The following is a 20,090-nucleotide window of genomic DNA, read 5'->3' as shown; positions in this document are numbered from 1 at the left end:
AAAACTGACTGCAACTGGGGGCCTTTTAGAAGCTGAAAAAAGCTTGTAGTTAACTTGGGTGTCCTTCATGTGGGGAACTTGATTTAAACTTCATCTAATTTTTATTCCATGGGATTTAATAGATGACCTCAGTAAACGTCTTATGCTTTTCAGTGACTAAGAAGGATAGAAGGAATCTAGTTAGTGTGGACTGGTTAGATTTTTTTTCCCCTTTAGTCTTTCTGTTAGATATGTTAGACTACTTAGTATAAACTAAGATGTCTAAAGATAGAAAAACTAAAGGAAAAAAGCTTATTTGGATAATAGATTATGCTTTGCTGTCTATTTAGCCTGTTAAGTAGGATGTCAGCATGAAATTCAAAGGTGCAGTAGAGAGTGGGGAAAAAGGAAGGGTGGAGAAAGAAGTCTATTTATTGTTAGGGTAAGTGAATATGAATTTATCAATTCTGACTCCTACTAATATTTTACTATCTATGTACAAAAGGTTGCAGTTGTTTACCTTGGTTTAAATATGTAGGCTGTTGAAGGATAACTAAAAGGGAGGACACTACTGATGGAGATTTTAGTCATCTGCTGTGGGAGGCTGTCTGCTTCAGGAAGCATCTGTTACACAATGCATATACTGCCTGTTTTAGAGGTGAGGCTCAAGCAGTAAGACAGACTTGCATGCTTGTTAATTCTGGAGCTTTTTCTTCTCTTTCCAAAGAAGCTCTACATGTAGATCCTTCATCGAGAAACTTCCTCAAGAAATATCACTGTAGGAAATTGATAAGTTGGTGTTTTTGAAATACTGATATCTCAACTGTGTGTACAATATAACACAAAAACCAATGGCGTGATTTACAGCTTTGGGTTTATTATTTGATTTAATATTTGTATTTTATTTAGAGCACACTTGCATAATAAGGAAAAAAGGAAAACTGTCTCCAGTACAGTGATTAAAACAGAAAAATAACATGTATGATCTGATCAGGAATAGTAAAACAGTGCTTTGGCTGTGATAAGTTTGACAGGTGAAGGATTTTTCTTGAAGTAGAAGTGACCATTTCAGAACGCATGCATGCTCTGTACAGCTGTTATTTGAGGGCTTGAAGTCATATTTGCATCCAAGATATGAATAACCCAAGAGAGATGAAAGAAACAGTGTCATGAGTATGTTTGAAAGATGATGAATTGGAGTAAAACAACAACAAAAAAACAAAAAAACCACAAACAAAAACTGAAATCCAAAACTGTCAAAAAATCCAGTAGGAAGTCAAAATGGAGGAGATGGAGCAGTCAAGTGTTAACAGCTCAATGGAAAAATCAGTAATTTCTAGCATCTGGGTGAGTTGGGAAATGTATGCCTTTGTGCACCCTGTCTTTGGTGCTCATGTGTGAGTAAAGTTCTTGTAGAGGAGAATCAGATCATGCTGTTCACTTTTACTGTGTAATTATTTTGCTAGTGATATGTTCCTGGTTGTATGGGCTTCCTTTCTTTTAGCAATTAGGATGATGCATGCACACATCACTCTCTGCTTTAGAAGGTTGCTAAATTAAAATATTATGCATTAACATTACTATTTTAAAATCTGAAGAAATAAAACGTAACACAACTACTTGAACATGAAATTTTCCAAATTACTCCAGAGAGAGCTGTTAAGCTGTGAAGATGAGTTGGTAGAAGAATTCTGTGGATATCTTTGTTCTTTAATTCCTGAAGTAATTGTGTGCTTCTATGGGGGGGGGGGGGGGGGGGGGGGAGGCAGGGACGGACAAACAACAACCCTGGTAATTTACTAGACTAAATGACAACTCTGTTCATTTCAATAATCTGTTCTGGTCAGGGGGTAAGGACTAAACATTTCAGGGAAATTGCAAGCATTGCATTGCATGGTTGGAAATCTTGAAGAACTAAGCATCAAGTAAGGTGGTGCTAACATTTTGAATATTTTGGGTATTAGGAGCATTAAAGCATGAGATGGAAGATGACTGTGTGTCATTAAACTCTTGATGTTTCTAAGTGAGCAGCCCCTTCTGTGTTCTTGAAGAAAACCTAATCTATACTCAGTATCTCTGTTCTTTTTGGTTGTTAAATCTTAAAAATCTTGAGAGAAGATGTAGCAAAGTATTTTTGGGGTAGTGGATAAGTACATCTGTATGTAGTCTTTTTAAAAAAAGTGTCTGGTAGAGAGTGTGGATGGGCATTTGATGGACATACGGACATAATTTGCCAGCTATGATGTTTTAGTTTTTAGAGGTAGCAAGGCAGAGAGCTATTAAAAGTGGTTCTGAGCCTGCTCTGAAGAAATCCATCCAAATGTTCTTAAACTTACAGACTTTGTGTAATGAAGTTGGAAGGCTTCATCTCCCTTTGTTTAGTGTCTTGGGACCTTGTTATGCTCCAGGATCTTACTGCAGGTGTTGTCATTTCAGCTGGGAGGAGTACAGCTATAACCTGAGCTACTGTTCCTTGTTTGCATATGTACACACAGCAAGATAGAAAACAAACTTTGAAGGATGTATTGCATTCTGATTTTTGTCGTCATTTTTATAATAAATGTCCCTACACTGGTATTCATAATTAGGTAGTCAGTGCTTCAGAGTCAGACTGTTGGGCAAGGTGCTCTTTTGTAGAGATGTCTACTTAAGCAGCTCAGACTGCAAATGCTTCAGCTGCTTTGCATCTCCAGGATATCTTGTGAGTTCGTTTTACTTCTCTGTGCAAAAACATTGTGTGAAGACCATGGATCTTGCACATGAGTATACCTTACATACTTAATAACGTGACTGACAAAACTCTTCCTCCCAAAGCCATTGGCTTACTCTTGAGGTTACTCTTTAGTTTTAGTTATCAACTAAATTTGTTGCAGATGTGCGAAGAGGTCTTGTTTACTTTGAATGTTACTTTGAACTGCCTTTTTTCCTTGTAGCTACTTAGAGCATGTCCATGCAGCAGTTCCTTCTCGTGGCAGGCAAGTTAGGAGCCTGCTTTGCCCCCAGATGTAATGTCCGTGTCACTGTGCTGTCTGCACAGAGAGTCCTGTGGAACAACAGTGGATGCTATCATGGGTACTGTTGCATAGAAACTTATTCAACAGTGTTTTGATTGAGATCTAGCTCATGCTGTGCCTCTACGGAGCTACTTAAGCTAATATGTGGCTGTCTGAACCTGTTTATGAACATTGCAGCCAGGCAGTCTTGCTACAAGGAAGTGTGCTTGCGGAAATTTTACCTTCCTTTGAAGGGACTGTGACGTTTACAGTAGAATAAGTGAAGTTTTCTTTTGAACTTCAATAATCTCTTTTGGTAGAAATTCTAGATTTAGGATTATAGATAATGCTAATATACAGTAGCTTCTGCCTTTGCAGCTATGGAAGCAGCTTTGTTTCTCTACTAATGTGTCCAATAGGCTTTGATACGTTGCCTTATTTCACATCTTTAGAAGCTATTTCTACAGGGAGAAATGGTGAATGCTGTGTGCCACATTCTCTTTTAAGAACATGCTTGCCCGGTGCCGTGTATCTGATAGCAATAGATAATACACAGCAACAGGGCTTCCTGAAAGCCTATCTAATGGTGGCTGCTTTTAGAAGTGGATGTATCTGAACATAGGGTTGTAGTTTGATTTTTTTTTTTTTTTTTTTTTTTTTTTTTTTTACTTTTTTGAGTGTCCTTTGAAGAAATGAAAATGAAGGAAATAAGAAAACTGGGGGGAATTATATTGTATAATAAAGGAATAGTTGCTGGAGGGAGATACTAACACTGATATGTTACTAATTGCTCTTAAAGTGTGTCAGTTTGAGTCTATTTTAAGCTTCTGAAACTGGAAATCATAAACTTGAGTCTTACTCCAGAACAAGGAATAAACACAGCAGATGAATGCTTCCTTCTGTAGTTAGCGAGAGTGATTAACTTCAGCACTGTTTTGCAGAAGAATGCAATTGCTCATTTGATCCTCAACAGGCAAAGATATTTTGAAACTTCAGTACTCAAACTGCCTAGCATCTTTTTTTTTTTTTTTTTTTGTGGTGTTACACATGGCTTTAGGTTGTTAATGCTATTTGCATGTCAGACCTGTATTGGATTTTGGTTTGTGTTTTTTCTTCAGAAGGATGAAAATTTTATGATGATGATGGTTCTTGCTTCAGGCTTAGTGTTTAGTGACAGGTTGGCTGTAATTTGAGTTAACTGTCGGAGTACCAAAGGTTTTCTGAAGAGGAATTTGGTGGCTTGCCTGACCTTGTAGCTGTTACAGGACTCCAGCTTCAGTTTGTTTCAGGGCAAATGTTTTCATTACACATAGAATCATAGAATCACAAGATTGGAAACGACCTATAAGATCATCTAGTCCAACTGTCTTCTCATTACCATTGCACCTTATTACGCTGCTGAATTCTGGGTTCTGGGATGTGAGTTTTTGTAGGAGTACAGGTATCTCTAGCCTTTGGGAATTGAAGGTTTGAATCTAGGTGTCTGCCTTTTCCTTTTTTTGAAGAAAAAAAGCACTTTCTACTTCAAGTGCTTACATTAACAAATGATTTTTTTTCTCGATGTATTTTTATGCAACTCATCTCTTATAGTCTTCTTAAAAGGCCTTTTTTTTCTGAGTAATTCTGCAGCCTAAGATAATCCTTGGCTGTTTTTTCTTCTCAGAGCTTATTCTTTTAACCTCTGTTTAGAGTTATTTTTCTAACCTGTTCTTTGTGTACTTAATGGCCAGGGCAACAGAAGAGAGATTAGCTGCTGTGATGAAAAATAGAAAAATCCACCCACCCTCTTCCCCCCCCTTTTTTTCTCTTACCAGAATTGTTCTGTTTTTAGGGCTTTCTTCCATTTAAGACAACTCCTCCTGAACAATTTCTGTATTAGGCCTCTTTGAAATAATGGTATTTTAAACAAAAAAAAGCATATTTGACTTTCCTATCTCTTCATAATGCAGTGCATCCCTTCTCTGAAAAGTGGCATTATCTGGTCTAGGTGTTCATGCTGTAACTTTGTCATTGTGACCACCTTCTGTTAAGAGGAGCCTAGGAAGTAAGATGTTGCTGTTATTGTCACAGCTTCTGAAAGGGGTGAGGTAGGTGGGACTGAACAGATGAACAGAATTCCATGGAGAAATTCTCAGAAGTGCATAACCCGTCCTGAGGAGTTACTACATGCAAGTTATTAAATGCAAGCTATGAGTTTGTGTGTGGATACTTCATTTAAAACAAAACAACTTAGGTTTTCCTTGAGTATTTAATTGGTATTTTACATTCTCCTTCTCTCCTATCTGAAAGCTTTGTGCTTTGAACTTGGATCTGTTTTCTGTATTTGTGAAGAAAGTTTGAAGTTAGGCTGTTTTCACCCAAAAGCTGGTGTAACTGTGTTTGCAGCTGAGCTGATTGTGAATAGATCTGTTAACTCCTGCTCCCTCTGCTGGCTTTGTAGCCCAACAACATGGCATTTTGGTATATAGGCTTCCTGCAAATGAAACAGCTATGTGTAATTCTTCGGTACTTGAAATGTTGCCACTGAGGCATCATTAGTAAGAAGAAAATTGTCTCTAGGATGGTTTCGGTCTTTCAATTTTAAGTAGAACAAATTTTTGTTACTCAAAAGGCTGTAGTAATATTAGTACTCTCTTCTCATCCCTCAGGCAGTTTGCTTTAACTGCTACAGCAGGATTTGAGTATTATTCACTATACATAAAGGACTGATAAGTTTTCAAATATTATATGGTCTTGCCTTCCAAAGGTGAAGAAGATTTAAATCTATTCAGAAAGGAGAAGTATGCAGAGTGATTGACATGATACATACTTGTAAATGCTGTAAGGCTAAGATATACTGATAATGGTGTCAATATACTACCAACTGCAGCTTCAGTTTTTCTAGGATTTAATGATTGCAAATCAAGTCTGTAAAAATAGTAAACTTTCTGAATCTGACGTAGTTGACTTGCCTGAATTTTGTGCTGCTCACATAGGGAAGAGATGGTAAAGATTCTCTTCTGCCCAATTTACTTAGTTTTTGTTTAGAAATCAGTATTACTTGGGAATTAAAGATGTTTTCCTGTTTTCTTTAGTTTCTAAGGGAAGATATGCAGTATAAGGATGCTTCTAATAAACATAGCCACCTGCATAGAGAAGACAAGCATATCACTATTGAGGATCTATGGAGACGATGGAAAACATCTGAAGGTAGGTAAAAAGGAATAACTAGAAATCATGGTGCTTATTGAAATAGACATAATTCAACCATTTTCTACCAAGTCACTTAGAGTAGTAAATGGATGACCTGTGCTTAAGCATCTTCAGGAATCTGTAGTAGTACCCTATAGCACAGGGAGTAGATATTCGTATAAATCCAACTGAAAACCTGCTCAGCCCATCTAGAGTTAATTTCCATGTGCCCTGTGGAATGTATTGTGAATAAATTAGGATAGCTTAAATTCATTGACACAAGGTTGTGATTTATGGAAGTACCTGTTGCAGGCATTGAATTCCAGATGAGCTTGTTTTTAATTTAGTAATTCCTGAAGATTGCTATCATAGTGTTTTTAAACATTATGCACTTCATAGTAAAGTAGAAATTCCAGTGTGTCTCCACTCTACGAATTCCTTTGGGCTATGAAACCTAATTCTTAGGATAAAACATTTTGTAAAGTCTTTTAAAACTTGGAATACAGGACATTGAAATAATGGCCCAGCGTGCACGCCTTCAGTTTGGAGGAAATATCAATATTAAATATAAAATGGTAGCTGTTTTCTGTTCATTGCTGAATATGGTCTAGAATATAGTGATTAAAATGAAACTCTAGAGGTTGCAGATTTTAGAGCTCTTAAAAGCATAATACCTTTTTTAACCTTTTCAAAAGGTACTGTGTTACTAGTGAGCACTTTGGAGACCTGTAAAGTGCTATCAGTTGAACAAGAATAGAAATGGAAAAGAAAGTAGAAATGGAAAGATTAACATGCTTTTCATTCAGCTAACATGGGCACTTAAATGTGCATTTACCATTGGTTAACTGTTTGCTGTAATAAATATATTTTAACCAGTGTTTTTTTTATCTAATCCTTTCAAGTATTCTGCAAGTTCTCCTTCACAAAAGATCTTGTGCAAAGAAAATACTACAGCTGCATTATTGGAAAAAATCATCTCCCTAGAATTGTCCTTAGAATTATTATATGTAATTCTGGCTGTAATAATACTCAGTAAACAGATAGTTCTGATATAATTTGTTCCAGGTCTCTTGAACATAGCAAACAGTGTAAGACTCAAAAGTTTTTGAGGGTACTGTCAGATCTCACTGTCTTTACAGTGATTTTGTTCTGCATCTCCTTATAGATACTGTTTGAGCACTGAAGAAGCCCCCTCTAGAGTGAAGCTCCCAAGTGGTACTAATGGTGTGGTATAAATGATGCTTTAGGAAAAGTGAGAAGCTAAAGATATTAAAGCTTTATGTTGCTAATTGAAATACAGCTGATAGAGATGCTTTTTTATTTTCTTTATTTTCTCTTTTAACTTTTCCTCATAAGATGAGAAGTTGTTTAGATGTTTTTAAATCTTCACTTAAATTGCTGTAATTCAGAGATTCCAAACTCCTGTTTCTGTGATTACCAACCTTGTTACTGCTTTCAGAACTTAGAATCAAACCTAAGCAGTTTTGAATTGTTGTTTCTGAATTTCTTCTATAAACATGCTTGATTTTGGTGATCGGTAGAAAGTGTGAATCCTCTCAAATCTGTTTTCATTTAACTTGGGAAACATGGAAGATATTACTTTTCCTTCCTAGACGTTTTAGGAATTCTGATATAATTGCTAGTTTATAGTGCCAGTTTAATGCAACTTGACAGCATTAAGCAAGATTGTGGAAAGTAGTGTAAGTGGTGGTATCAGTACATGGAGACTTTGCTCAGTAGAATGTTGAGGTATTGGTATGACAGTTACAAGCTTTAGATAGTGCCCTTGGCACCTCTGCTTATTCTGAAACTAAGAAGTAATACGTCTAGATGATGTTTATACTGAATAAAATTGCCCTTTCCTTCCTATAAATATTACTTTGTGTGGATGTTTGTCTTCAGTATTTATCAAATAGCTTACGGTTGCTTTTTAAGATGCAAGATGGACAAAGTTAGAAGCAAGAAAAACATCAGAAAATTGCTATTTAAATACTTTTGGCTTTATGTCCCTACCTGGCTCAATATGTAAGACACAGCCTCCACTGGTGCAAGTTCAAGAAACTGTGGAATTGCTGTTTTTTGCCATCATAAGAGGAACCATGTTATAGCTTAAATCAGCATCTGGGCTGTTGTTGCTCTGTTGCCAGTTAGTTTTGGTGAGTCCTTAGTAAAAAACAGCATCACTTAGTTTAGTTGATACTGATCGTTTAAATTTTTTAATCTCAATCTTAAGCTTCTGGAGACACAATTCTTTTCAGAGGAGTGGCTAAGAACTAGCATAGCTTGTTTTCAGCATAGAAAACATTGGTTTCTTAAAAGACTTGTGATTTCTATTAGTGCTGATCTGTTCTTTATGCTTATATCCATTTTTATTTTGGTTCATATCTCCATCTTACGGCATTTGGCTGTTTTTTTGACTCATCATCATTTGCACATGTGCTCAGTACTTCATCTGTTCTCAAGTATCAGGCTTAGTGATTGCTGAGTTAAAGGTGAAGAACCAGTGTTTTTTTTTCACAAGGGTCATTAAGAGGCAGTAGCTGTGCAGCAGAGGTGATGAAGATGAACTTGCTCTGTAGTTTCTGCTCAGTCATGTTTTGTAGGTTTTTTTTGTCTCTAATGGACCAAGATTATGTAAATTTGGCTACTATCATAAGAGGTGTTTAGGCATGCAGCCTCAGTAGTAAGGGAGTCTGTAAAAATAGGGCAGGAGCCTTCAGCTGGGTATCCTTTCTCTGACATGTCCTGGGGAATGGACAGGGTGCTAATACTCTTGGCACTATAGCGTTGCTCCATGGGGCTTGATTTTTTTTTTTCTGTAGCAAAATAGATCTATTCTGGTCAAACCTGGAGTTAATGAGTAGTTTGCTTTTGTCAGATTAACTGTAAATTCTATAAAAAGCTACTTTTACAAACTTTTTTTTTTGCCATTACGGTTTATTTCATGTTTACTCTGTATTGAGTGCATCGTGTCGGCCGTTCTATAAAAAAACACAAGCTTCTTTCCTGTCCTGTATGTTTTTCTTTTGAGCTCTTCTATGTTAAAAGAAGATAACCTGAAGTACCTTCTTTATTAGAGGAAATGATTTTTTTTTTTTTAAAGGCTTTATTTATATATGATCACCTGTTTAAATCTGAGGTAATATTTCACAAGTGTTGTTGCAGCAGCTGGGACTAAACTGTGTGCCATGAAGATGTTATGGTTGCCTTGCACTTTCTAATTCGTTTACTGTCTCAGGTTTTAAATACTGGAGGCTGGAAGCACGTGTGCACCCAGCTAAGGCTGGGTTATGAAAGGCTGCATGCCATTTGGAACAGGAGGGTACAGTACTACAGACAGGCATTCTGCACGAGGGGGAATTAAACTTGTGCTTTTAGTGCTGCACTGTTGGAAAGATAGGGTCACCATTTACTTATTTTAAATTTAATTTAAAAATTGTAAGATTGCACAGTATTTCACATAATGCAGCTGCTGAAGGTCTTGCTACAGTGAAAACCTTGGAGTCCTTCCTCATGCTTGATATGGAATCACTTTGTTATTTTTGTCTGTATTGTGATTTTGCCTGATTAGTCTGTTTTCAGCTTTCAGAATATGAATGCCATTCACTATTCGCTATAAAGTATTGCTGTTGTATGTATTCTGGTCTGTGTTGGAGGCCCGTAAGAGTACTGGGTCTGATACTGTAATATTTTACTTTACAGCTGCCTCTCCATAGAACTGTGCTTTGTAATAAGTTTAACATGAATAAAAGCATATCTATTGCCTGTTCTCCTAGTGAGCAATGAATATGGGTTAGCAAGGAACAGCTTTATACAGGGTCATCTCGCTCCTTTTACTTTCAAGTGTGTTTTTACAGCTGTTTTTTAAAAAGAAACACTGAAATTGGTATCCAAAATAAGCAAATAACAGCTGAAGCAAGTCTAGAGAGTAGGTGCTGCATTGGGGTGTAAACACTGTGGCTTTTACACCTGCCTGCCCAAGGCATGTTGCTGACATGCTGTCTCTCAAGATAGCTACTTGTAGAAATAGGTATGACACGAAAGCCTACTATGATTACTCTTTAGTGCCATATGCCTTTAACTTTGAGTCGTTCAATTGCTACTCCTCCATTTGCTATCTACTGTATTCTTTCTGGGTGATGAAAATAAGTAAAAGTCACTCCCTCAGCACACTTGGAGCTGTCACATTCTAATTGGCAGTGCTGATGGAGGTGAACTGCAGCTGCCTGCTTGACTTTGAGTACACTCACGTCATCAGTTCTCCTGTATCGTGTTTCAGCAGGCTGTTGCTGCTTCTGCTGAATGAAGGCCAGCTTACTTCTCACTACTGTATGCTGTTGAGGGATAAATTTATATGCTGGTTGTAAGGTCTTATTGGAAACTGGTCAGGGGATCCTTCTGACTTCTATAAGAAAACGTGAATAAAAAGAAAGCTTGAATGTTTTGGCTGTTGTAAATGAATTTCCCAGGGCTTTGCTGTGGTGCTTCAGGAAAGGGAAGTAGAGGCCCCACATGCAGACCTAGCATTAGAATGTCACTCGTGCAGAAATAGATTACAAGCAGGCATACAACAATTTCAACATAGAAGTAGTTTTGTGGAGGATAACGCTTTGGGTTGAACACTTGTTGTGCAGCATCATTTGGAATCTGGAGTAAGTTGCCTAGCGTGAAGGTTGACTTTGTAAAATAAGTTAAATTGCAATTTGTATTATGCTCTCTGCATTAATACTCTCAAACATTACAGGTACCTAAAGGAATTTCTTCCGAAGTTGAAGGAAGCTTCCATGGTGATAAAAGGAAGCTTTGAGGACATTCCTGTAATAGAATGCTTGTTTCTGGTTTCCCAGGATAGCCTGTTGGTCTGCCCTCACCCCCTATTCTGCCATCTAGTTGAAAGCTGTTTTCTGTTGGTTTTAAATAAAACACAGAGATTAAAAGCAACTTACTGTTGCATAGAAAGTAAAAGGTAAAAATCTGACAATTTCTACAAAGAAATTGTGTATTTTGGAAGCAGTTTTTAAATGTGGAAACTGAGCTTCATATGGGATACAAGTGTACTTTGTTTAGAGCCTAAATGATATCTCAGTCTGCCCTGTAATTTGGGTGTGATGGTTGTACCTTCTTGTGTTACTTAAGGCAGCTAGCTTGCTCTTTGTGATGTTAAGGAGAGAGAATATGTGATCAAAGTTTTGTTACTTTTCATTTATCCTAATGTTTTCCTGTTTATACACTTCTAAAAACTGAATAATTTCTTTCCTGTGTACTGAAAATATTGTCCTCTATCAGATTTGGACTTGTATTTTTTTCTGCGCAATTTGTTTCTGAAAGCATCTTATTTTTATGCTACTAATTATTTGCAGAGGAACTTTGAACCCTGATAACACCTCCCCTAACATGAATGAGTTAGGTTTCAAGTGTCTTTTCTCAAGGTTAAGCTTGATGTGTAAAATTTCCTGATTTCATTGTTCAATCCATGGATTGTTGTCACTTTATCCTTTCCAGGTTATTACAATCCTCTTTTCCCTGCTGTAGGGCTAGAAGCACCACACAGTTCTTCAGATTTGGTAGCAATGTGTCTGTGTGCCTTTTTTTTCCAGCTGCAGATTACTTTCACTCATTAGTTAATTGCACATCCTCTTTTACAGCTGTACTTGTTTGCCACTGGATCAGTTAATCAGATAATTGCTACTTACTTGCTTCTGAGCAAATGGATATGCTTGACAGATCCTGTAGGGAATTAGGAGCTTGTTCTGCAGTTAAATTTTTAGCTATGGATAACATGTTGAGAGAGGGGGGGCATAACCAGTTTAGGATGAAAGATCAAGCAAAACAGCTTTTCATAAGATGTGAGGGAAAGATGGCAGTGTTTTTCCTTAGCTATACTGGTCTATACTTGGATGCAAGAATTTGTTTATAAAAATGGAAAGACTGTGAGGTTTAGGACTTAGCTAGACCTCATGCGTGATATTGTATTTTACTTTGATTTAGATGCCATTCTTATTGACATCTGGATCAGCCCCTCCCCAGAATCTTTGTTGTCTTATTCTTTTTAATCTCTTAATTAAGAGAATGGCCCTTGGAACTACTCTAACATTTTTCTTGTACTTTCGGAAAGCTGTTGACTCCTGGAAAAGACTTTTCTCACATCTCTTTTTTTTTATGGGGGAAAATAATGAAAAGGACTGCTTATTGGAATCAGGAAAAATAAATTATATGTATGACTTTAGTTGCTTGTCTAAATTGCAAGTCTCAGGCTTAATCATCTTCTCTTTAACATTGACTGAGTAGTGGTTATATACAAATAAATTAAAAAAACAAACCAACACAAAGCCAGGTATTTCTTGAATCTGAGGATTCTAGCCTATCTAGTGATAAAATGAAGTGAAATAAGATTCTGATAGACCTAAACAAGCATGAAAGTTGGAAGTTTTCACTGTGTGATTTGTAGTTTTCTAATCAGACAGCTAATTTGCCATGGGTTTCTGTAGAACTGAAACAGGCATTCTGACTACTCTTCATTCTGATTCAGTATGTTGGTGTCGAAGGTCAAAAGAGGAAATATTTATTAAAAGGAGAAATGTTTGTTACTTATGCCTTTGTTTTAACAAACAAAGCTGAATTTCTTGTGGACAGATTCAGAATATGGAATGCTAGAATAAGAGTTGACTCCATGTTCTGATTGATCTTAAAGTTGAGAGAGGTCATTTAAGTAGGCACACCTGTGTATAACTGTTAATAGCAGTCTCTTCTGTTTTTGTAAATGGGAAAGTATATGAGGAGATCACAGCAAGTACAAGTTTTCATTTTAGTTCAGAACAGATAGACCTTGCTGCTCTATGGATTTTCTGTACTAATGGAGGTATCTGGTGTAGTGATGGGTAATGAATAGTGACTTATTTCCCCATTATAACTTACTAGATTGTTTTGGGAACTTTCTTCAGTGTTCTGTGGAGAAGGCTGTCTTTTTGTCTTTGCAGTAGAGCAAAGGTAACTTAGTCTATTATGAACAACTTCAGTGATTGTATTTCTTCCATAAAACGTATAATATCACTGAAGTTTTATTAAAAACAAGAACCAATTTCAGTTTGATTTTAACAATATGATTGCAAAATACTTTCAGGAGAAGAGAAACTTGTTAATTTTTCCATTTGCAAACTTGGTGAACTGTTGCTTCCAGAACTGCATGTTCTGTACTGTCAATAACGAGGTGTCTAGTGTATAGTAGCTATTTTAGATGACTTTTGCCGTCTAATCCAAACAGTGCACTTCTTTTGAGTTGGTTTGTGAGTGTAGTACTTCTAGGGTGCAGTTAAGGACAATCTGGGATGATCTTGACTGACCTTTCAAGATGCTTAGAGCAACTTGTGAACCTGATGGTTTCCCACTAAAGGAACAGTTAAGAACCTTTGCAATACAAAAACAATCTGTAAATAGAGTTAAACTATCTTTTACCAAAGTTTAGAATATTATGACAAAATGGAGTCTGAAGATCAACACCTGGAAAAAAAGGTCTGGTGCAAAAGCAAGGGAAGAAATGGGGTATGAAACTATGAAATTGCTTTTTGAATTTATCGGTGTGAAGCTCTAGGTTGGGGCAGCTGGACTGTGATGGCCAGAAATGTTTGGAGGTTATAAATCTATGGATAGTATTTCTAATATTTCTTTATTTACTTTAGAGCATTTATAGTTGTGACAGGTTATATAGACTCCTGCCATTATATACTTGAGATTTTTGAATCAATTTAAGCATTTTTCTTAGTGGGAATACCATTGCACATAATACAGAAGTCCTGGACTTTTGAAGGAGTTCATGTATTTTGCTGTTATGTATCCACTATCTTTCAGTATTCTCTTTCACTCTTCCCATCTTTCTCACTTCTTTGCTCCCCGTTTGTGGTTAGTTTGCACAAGCCTCTATGAAGATGAGAGCGGGTTTCTGGGAGGGGTTTTGATATGGTACGTTAAATTATTGCTACAGTGACATTGGTTAATGTGAATACTGATTTGTTTGCTGTTCTTTTTGGCTAAACTCTCATGCTCACTGTAACTTGATTTTTTTTTTTTTTTTTCTACTGCTTGTCCGCAATGCCTTATTATTGCTTTTTGCTAAAATTAACCTTTTTTTTCTCTCAGTTCATAACTGGACTCAAGAGGACACTCTTCAATGGCTGTCAGAATTTGTTGAACTGCCCCAGTATGAAAAGAATTTTAGGGAGAGCAATGTCAATGGAACAACACTTCCCAGGTGAGGAGTACTTGTGAATTAGTTTCAAATGATTCACTGTAGGCTGCCGATTTAGCTGTTATGTAGGAACAACTGCATGAATCTGAAGACTAACTAGGATGTGGTCAAATATAAGAAAAGAGAATTGCCATGGTATTTCTAAAGGCTGACTGATTTTATTTATTTATTTATTTATTTTTTCTGCTGAAGTAATTCTAGCTATAGTTTCCTTCCTGTTGCTCCTTTATCTTAGTTTTATCTCTTTTTCTGTTGAAGCTTTTATCAATGACTACATAATTATCTGTACATTAGCTCACTTTCTTTTGGACAACTTTGAATGTATTGCATGGGTAAATATCAGAACTATGTGTGGAAACCATTTTCTTGAGCATATTTACTACATTTGAGTATTGTGTATATTTTGAATTGGCAGAAGTTTCTAGACAAATCATTGCCTTTAATTACACCAAATGGATTCATTTTATGAATATTCCATAAAGGGTAGCACTATGATTTGATTGTTCTTCCCTAGCCACGTTGTTTTTCATAACAAGATTATCATATTGTATCTCTTAATGTGATTGCATGACCTTAATCCATATAACAAAAATTCTGTACAGTGTGGGTGCATTTTCTTTGAGAAATGATTTGAGTACAGCTTGTTGAAGTATGTAATGTGTTGTTTTGTCATTAACAGGATAGCAGTAAATGAACATGCTTTCATGATCTCTCACCTGAAAATAATTGACCGGAGCCATAGACAGAAACTTCAACTTAAAGCCTTGGATGTTGTTTTATTTGGACCTCTTACACGTTAGTGATTTTTTTACCTTGGCTTTTTATTGTATAAATTAAACAGCAGGAATGTCCAGTGACTTTTGATTCTGTAGGTAGAATAGCTTACTTTTATTGTGGGTATACTGATTGCTTGACATGCAGTATAAAACTGGACAATTGATTAAAATATTGTCAGAATGATGGATTAAAGGCCCACATACGTGTTAAAGACTACATAGAAATTGTAGTGTAGTCTAGACTGCAAGTTGGCTTTTGTGATGTCTTCTAAATATTTTTGGCTGTGCTTTCTAGACTCCTAGCTAATGTTAGGTTTACCTCCAGTGCAAGGTGGGATGCTGAGATTAGTGGGCATCATTCTTTAACCCCAAAAAGAAAAAAAGTGGGAGATGGTGATTGTTCATATCTGATGCTAGTGTCTTTTGTGCAGACTTAAATTGAAGTGCACTTGAATGTAATACTGCAGTTCTGCATCTAACTCATTTTGGCTCATGCAGACTTTGTCTTCATCAGTGGTCTACATGCTTGCATGTACAGTTATAGTCAGTTCTGTTTCTGTGCATAAGAGGTGTCCCCTAATTAGTTAGCACTTAGAGCTTGGTAATCAGTTAGGAGACTACTGAATCACAGATTGGGTCTGAGCTCACCTGGCAGATCTGAGCTGGGGATTTGCAGGGAGAAAAACACTTGAATTACGCCTTTAATGCTTACTGCTCTGTTGTAGCAGTCTTGAAACACTTAGTTTTGCACTTGGGTTGCTTAGCTGTGAGAATACTGCAAAAGTGTTTTTTTCTGTTCTCTAAAGCAGTTAAGTTGCTCATGAAACTACTTACCCCTAAAATGAATGCAGTTATTTTACGGGGCTTTACTTCAGCTAATAAACTGTGACACATTTGCTTCTGTACCTGCAGTAATGTTAAAAGCGGCATATCTAAAGGGATTTCTGATATCAAAATACTTAACACTTACATAGGATCATAAAATCACAAGTTGGAAATGACCTGTAAGACCATCTAGTCCAACCATCTTCTCATTACATTGCTACCACAAATTAAACTATATCTCATAGCTCCTCATGCAGACGCCCCTTGAACACTGCCAGGGATGGCAACTACAGCCTATACTATGCAGAAAGGAAAAAACACCACAGCAATTCATACACACAGGAAAAAAACCCCACTAACTCATTAGTGTGACTTCTGTATATGTGAAGTAATTAATGATCATATTATTCTCTATACAGGTCCCCCTCACAACTGGATGAAGGATTTTGTATTAACGGTTTCTATAGTTATTGGTTTTGGAGGCTGCTGGTTTGCATATACACAGAACAGAACCTCAAAAGAACACATCACAAAAATGATGAAGGACTTGGAGAGTTTGCAGACAGCAGAACAAAGTCTTCTTGACTTGCAGGAAAGGTATAAAAACAAAAAAAAAAGTTAATGTTGCCCTTGATTTCCTTTTGAGGTGAAGTATAGATACAGATCATTTATACTTGTTAAAAAATAATAATAAAATTTAAGCTTCCTTTGCATTTTGTTCTTTTTTTTTTTTATAAATAGAAACTAATCTCAGTGCTGATGAGGATTTGGGTAGATACTGCTCCTGGGTACTTGAAATTGTGATAGAAAGTTAAGATGTGAGTAGAGAATAGTGGTTCAGTCTTTATCTACTAATTTAGAAGTAGGTATTGTTACTTTCAAATAATTAGTTAACTTTGTAATCTATATTTTCTGATATATGTTGAAGTGAGAACACAAATGTATGTTTCATCTACTTTTAGCTTTTAAGATTGAATCAAACTCTGACTATATTGCTTATTTAGTATTATGAAAGTTGTTAGGTTTCTTTTGGTATGTTTGTAACTCAATTTTCTATGGAAACTGATACTTTGATCTTATTACCTTTAGTGAAGGCTCAGCGAGAAGTTGATGTGTTTTGTCTGACACTCTGAGCATCCCATTGTGATGCCGCAGATTCATGTGGCTTGTTCAGTTTTTATTGTCACAGAATGGCTGAGGTGGGAAGGGATCCCTGGAGGCTGTTCAGTCCAACTCAGAGCAGGTTGCCCAGGATCACATCGAGGTGGCTTTTTGAAGATCTCTGAGGAGGGAGACTCCGCAGCCTTTCTGGGCATCTTGTGCCAATGCTTGCTCATCTGCACAGCACAAGCGTTCTTCCTGGTGTCCAGAGAGAGTCTTCTGTTTCAATTTGTATCCATTCAATTTGTATTGTTGTGATGTTGAACACTTTTTCTTCTCTGGAGGATGGTAACTTCTAACAAACATGCTATGTGTTTTCTCATTTTTTTTCTGTTCAACTGTGAAGGCTTGAGAAAGCACAGGAAGAGAATAGGAATGTAGCTGTGGAAAAACAAAATCTGGAGCGCAAAATGATGGATGAGATCAATGATGCCAAACGTGAAGCTCATCGCCTGAGGGAGTTGAGGGAGGGAGCTGAATGTGAGCTCAGCAGGCTCAAATATGCAGAGGAGGAGCTGGTGCAGGTATCTGCAAACTGTATTTTAATGCTGACTTAAATTTGGTTCTTGCTTTATTAGAACTTTGGAATTGTTTAAAACAGTCTTTCTCCAATACTAGATTTGAATGGAGAAGTCTAAAAGTACTTAAAGCAAAAGTCTGTCAATTGTCATTATAGTTTCAGTTGTGTTTTATTGTGTAGAACTTTATGATCTTAGGAGCATATGTAACTAGATTCATGGAACAGGATTACAGAAGCTTTACTGTCTTGTTATGAGATGGGAACTAGGAGCTTTGTCTTGTTCTTAGTAGTAGCAGGTCAAATGCATGTTGTGAACCAGTGTAGGAGGAGGTATAATAACATTCAGAGCAGCCCTTGTATAGTTTCAGAAATGTTTGCTGTACTTCCTGAGAGGGAGTGATACTTGCAAAAGATTTGTAAAGCCTGAGTGTTGCTGTGGGATAAAAAGATATTTGTATTTCACATTCTTTTACTGTCAGTTCTAATGATAATCTTGGTGATGCTTTCTTTTTGATTGTCAGGTGCGCATGGCTTTAAAAAAGGCTGAGAAGGAATTTGAGTTGAGAAGTAATTGGTCTGTTCCTGAAGCATTGCAGAAGTGGCTTCAGTTAACGCATGAAGTTGAAGTACAATATTATAATATCAAAAGACAGCATGCTGAAATGCAATTAGCAATCGCCAAAGATGAGGTAATGACTTCACTGTTTTGTAGAGACCAATATTTTGCTAAATAAATTTAACGTTAAATACAAAGTTCTCAGGTAAGTGTGTGGGTATCTTTTCTGCTTTGAGCTGATTTATACTATTCATCCATTTTGCATGTATATTGCTGTATGCGTTATATATTTAATTTGTGCATTTCTGCTTTTTAGGCAGAAAAGATAAAAAAGAAGAGAAGCACAGTGTTTGGAACATTACATGTTGCACACAGCTCTTCACTGGATGAGGTGGACCATAAAATCCTTGAAGCCAAGTAAGTCTAATACCAGAATGTGTTGGTTTTTTTTTTTGTTTTTGTTTTTTTTTTTCTTGGAGAGAAGTGAATTGTGAATTCCTGGAACAATTGAATCAGAGTTATGGAACTTAGTGTTTTTGCATGTTTATGTGAATAGATTAAAATACATCGATGTTGGGAATATTTGGACTGTCTTAATGAACCTTGAGGTATTCTAGAATGACTGCACAGGTGTTGCTTTGTCAGTAAAAATGTAATTTTAAATGTATGATTTTTCTTCAGGAAAGCACTGTCTGAGTTGACAACCTGCTTGCGGGAGCGTCTTTATCGGTGGCAACAGATTGAGAAGATTTGTGGTTTTCAAATAGCACACAATTCTGGTCTACCAAGCTTGACCTCTTCTCTCTACTCTGATCACAGCTGGGTAGTTATGCCCCGAGTTTCCATTCCTCCTTATCCAATTGCAGGGGGAGTTGATGACTTAGATGAAGATACTCCTCCAATAGTTTCACAGTTTCATGGTAAGTGTTAAGTTCAGTAAAAAAAGGGGAAAAGCTTTGGAGGGATGGGATTTTAAAGTCAAGCAAGAGGAGAGTGCTAAAAATAAGAGTTGGAGCAAAGTCGGGAGAAATAAAATTTGAGGTAACTTTTTCAGGTGTCTTTCAAGACTTGCATAAACTGAAAATGAAGTTTTGCAGTAAAGCCTTTATTCCCTCTCACTGTTGGAGACTGGGAAGGAAGGGGGAATGCAGGATTCGAAGGCTAAGGCTTTGAAAGTCTGCTTGTTGTACTTGCATGTTTTGTCTAAGCTCCAATTTATCCATAATGTTGAATTTCTCTTAGTGCACCTGTTCTTTCTGATGACAGGGATGGTGTTTGCCTAGGATCCCTTCAGCTACAGCGTAGATCTTACCCTTTGTTTGAGAGGCAGTGTGATACATATCTATTCAAACATTCTTCAGTGCCTGAAAGAAATTCTTGTTGTTGTCCAAGGGAGGCTTTTAGGGAGAACGTTTATGTTGAGATGCATTGAGTTGTTTGAGTGTGAAGCACAGAGGCCAAATGCTGGAGGGAGGAAGATCCAGCTTTGGCTAAACTATGATCAAAATATATACACTGGGGATTCAGACCACCCTGATATCTTGAGTCATTATGTCAACACGAGCCTCTTTCAGGGAACTTGGGATTAACTAGGCTCAAAAAGATGAGTTCCCATGTAGCTGTTCAAGAAGCATCAAGCTAAATATTAAGTAGGGAGAAAGCATTCGTCATATGTATGTTTTTCTTCTAGGGCTGGAATTCTCTGAATAAATTAGAATTAGTGTTTTAAAGTTGCATAATGGGACTGTTTGCCACTTAGCTGGTTTCAATCCATATGCTTTGGGCACGCTTTCCTTCTGATCTTACCAGCCTTCTTGCATGTATTCTACAGGCCTCTTTGAAAACCCTTGCAACACTTTCTTCTGCA

The 20,090-nt window shown here is 36.8% G+C and overlaps 1 protein-coding gene across 3 annotated transcripts in view; it reads left to right on the top strand.

The window, feature by feature from the left end:
• Positions 1 to 20,090, top strand: part of STIM2 (stromal interaction molecule 2) — a 63,782-nt gene that overhangs the window by 35,705 nt on the left and 7,987 nt on the right. For all 3 annotated transcript variants that reach the window (XM_048941587.1, XM_048941588.1, XM_048941589.1), the window contains exons 3-10: positions 6,047 to 6,161; positions 14,277 to 14,388; positions 15,065 to 15,180; positions 16,406 to 16,583; positions 17,494 to 17,671; positions 18,189 to 18,356; positions 18,540 to 18,640; positions 18,905 to 19,143. In XM_048941587.1, the coding sequence (XP_048797544.1) occupies positions 6,047 to 6,161; positions 14,277 to 14,388; positions 15,065 to 15,180; positions 16,406 to 16,583; positions 17,494 to 17,671; positions 18,189 to 18,356; positions 18,540 to 18,640; positions 18,905 to 19,143 (1,207 nt within the window). The remainder of the gene's footprint in view (positions 1 to 6,046; positions 6,162 to 14,276; positions 14,389 to 15,064; positions 15,181 to 16,405; positions 16,584 to 17,493; positions 17,672 to 18,188; positions 18,357 to 18,539; positions 18,641 to 18,904; positions 19,144 to 20,090) is intronic.

This window comes from Lagopus muta, chromosome 4 (genome assembly GCF_023343835.1).
Source record: "Lagopus muta isolate bLagMut1 chromosome 4, bLagMut1 primary, whole genome shotgun sequence".
Classification (NCBI taxonomy): Eukaryota; Metazoa; Chordata; class Aves; order Galliformes; family Phasianidae; genus Lagopus; species Lagopus muta.
The sequence above is the reverse complement of the archived record's forward strand: the minus strand, read 5'-3'. Positions and strand labels throughout refer to the sequence as shown.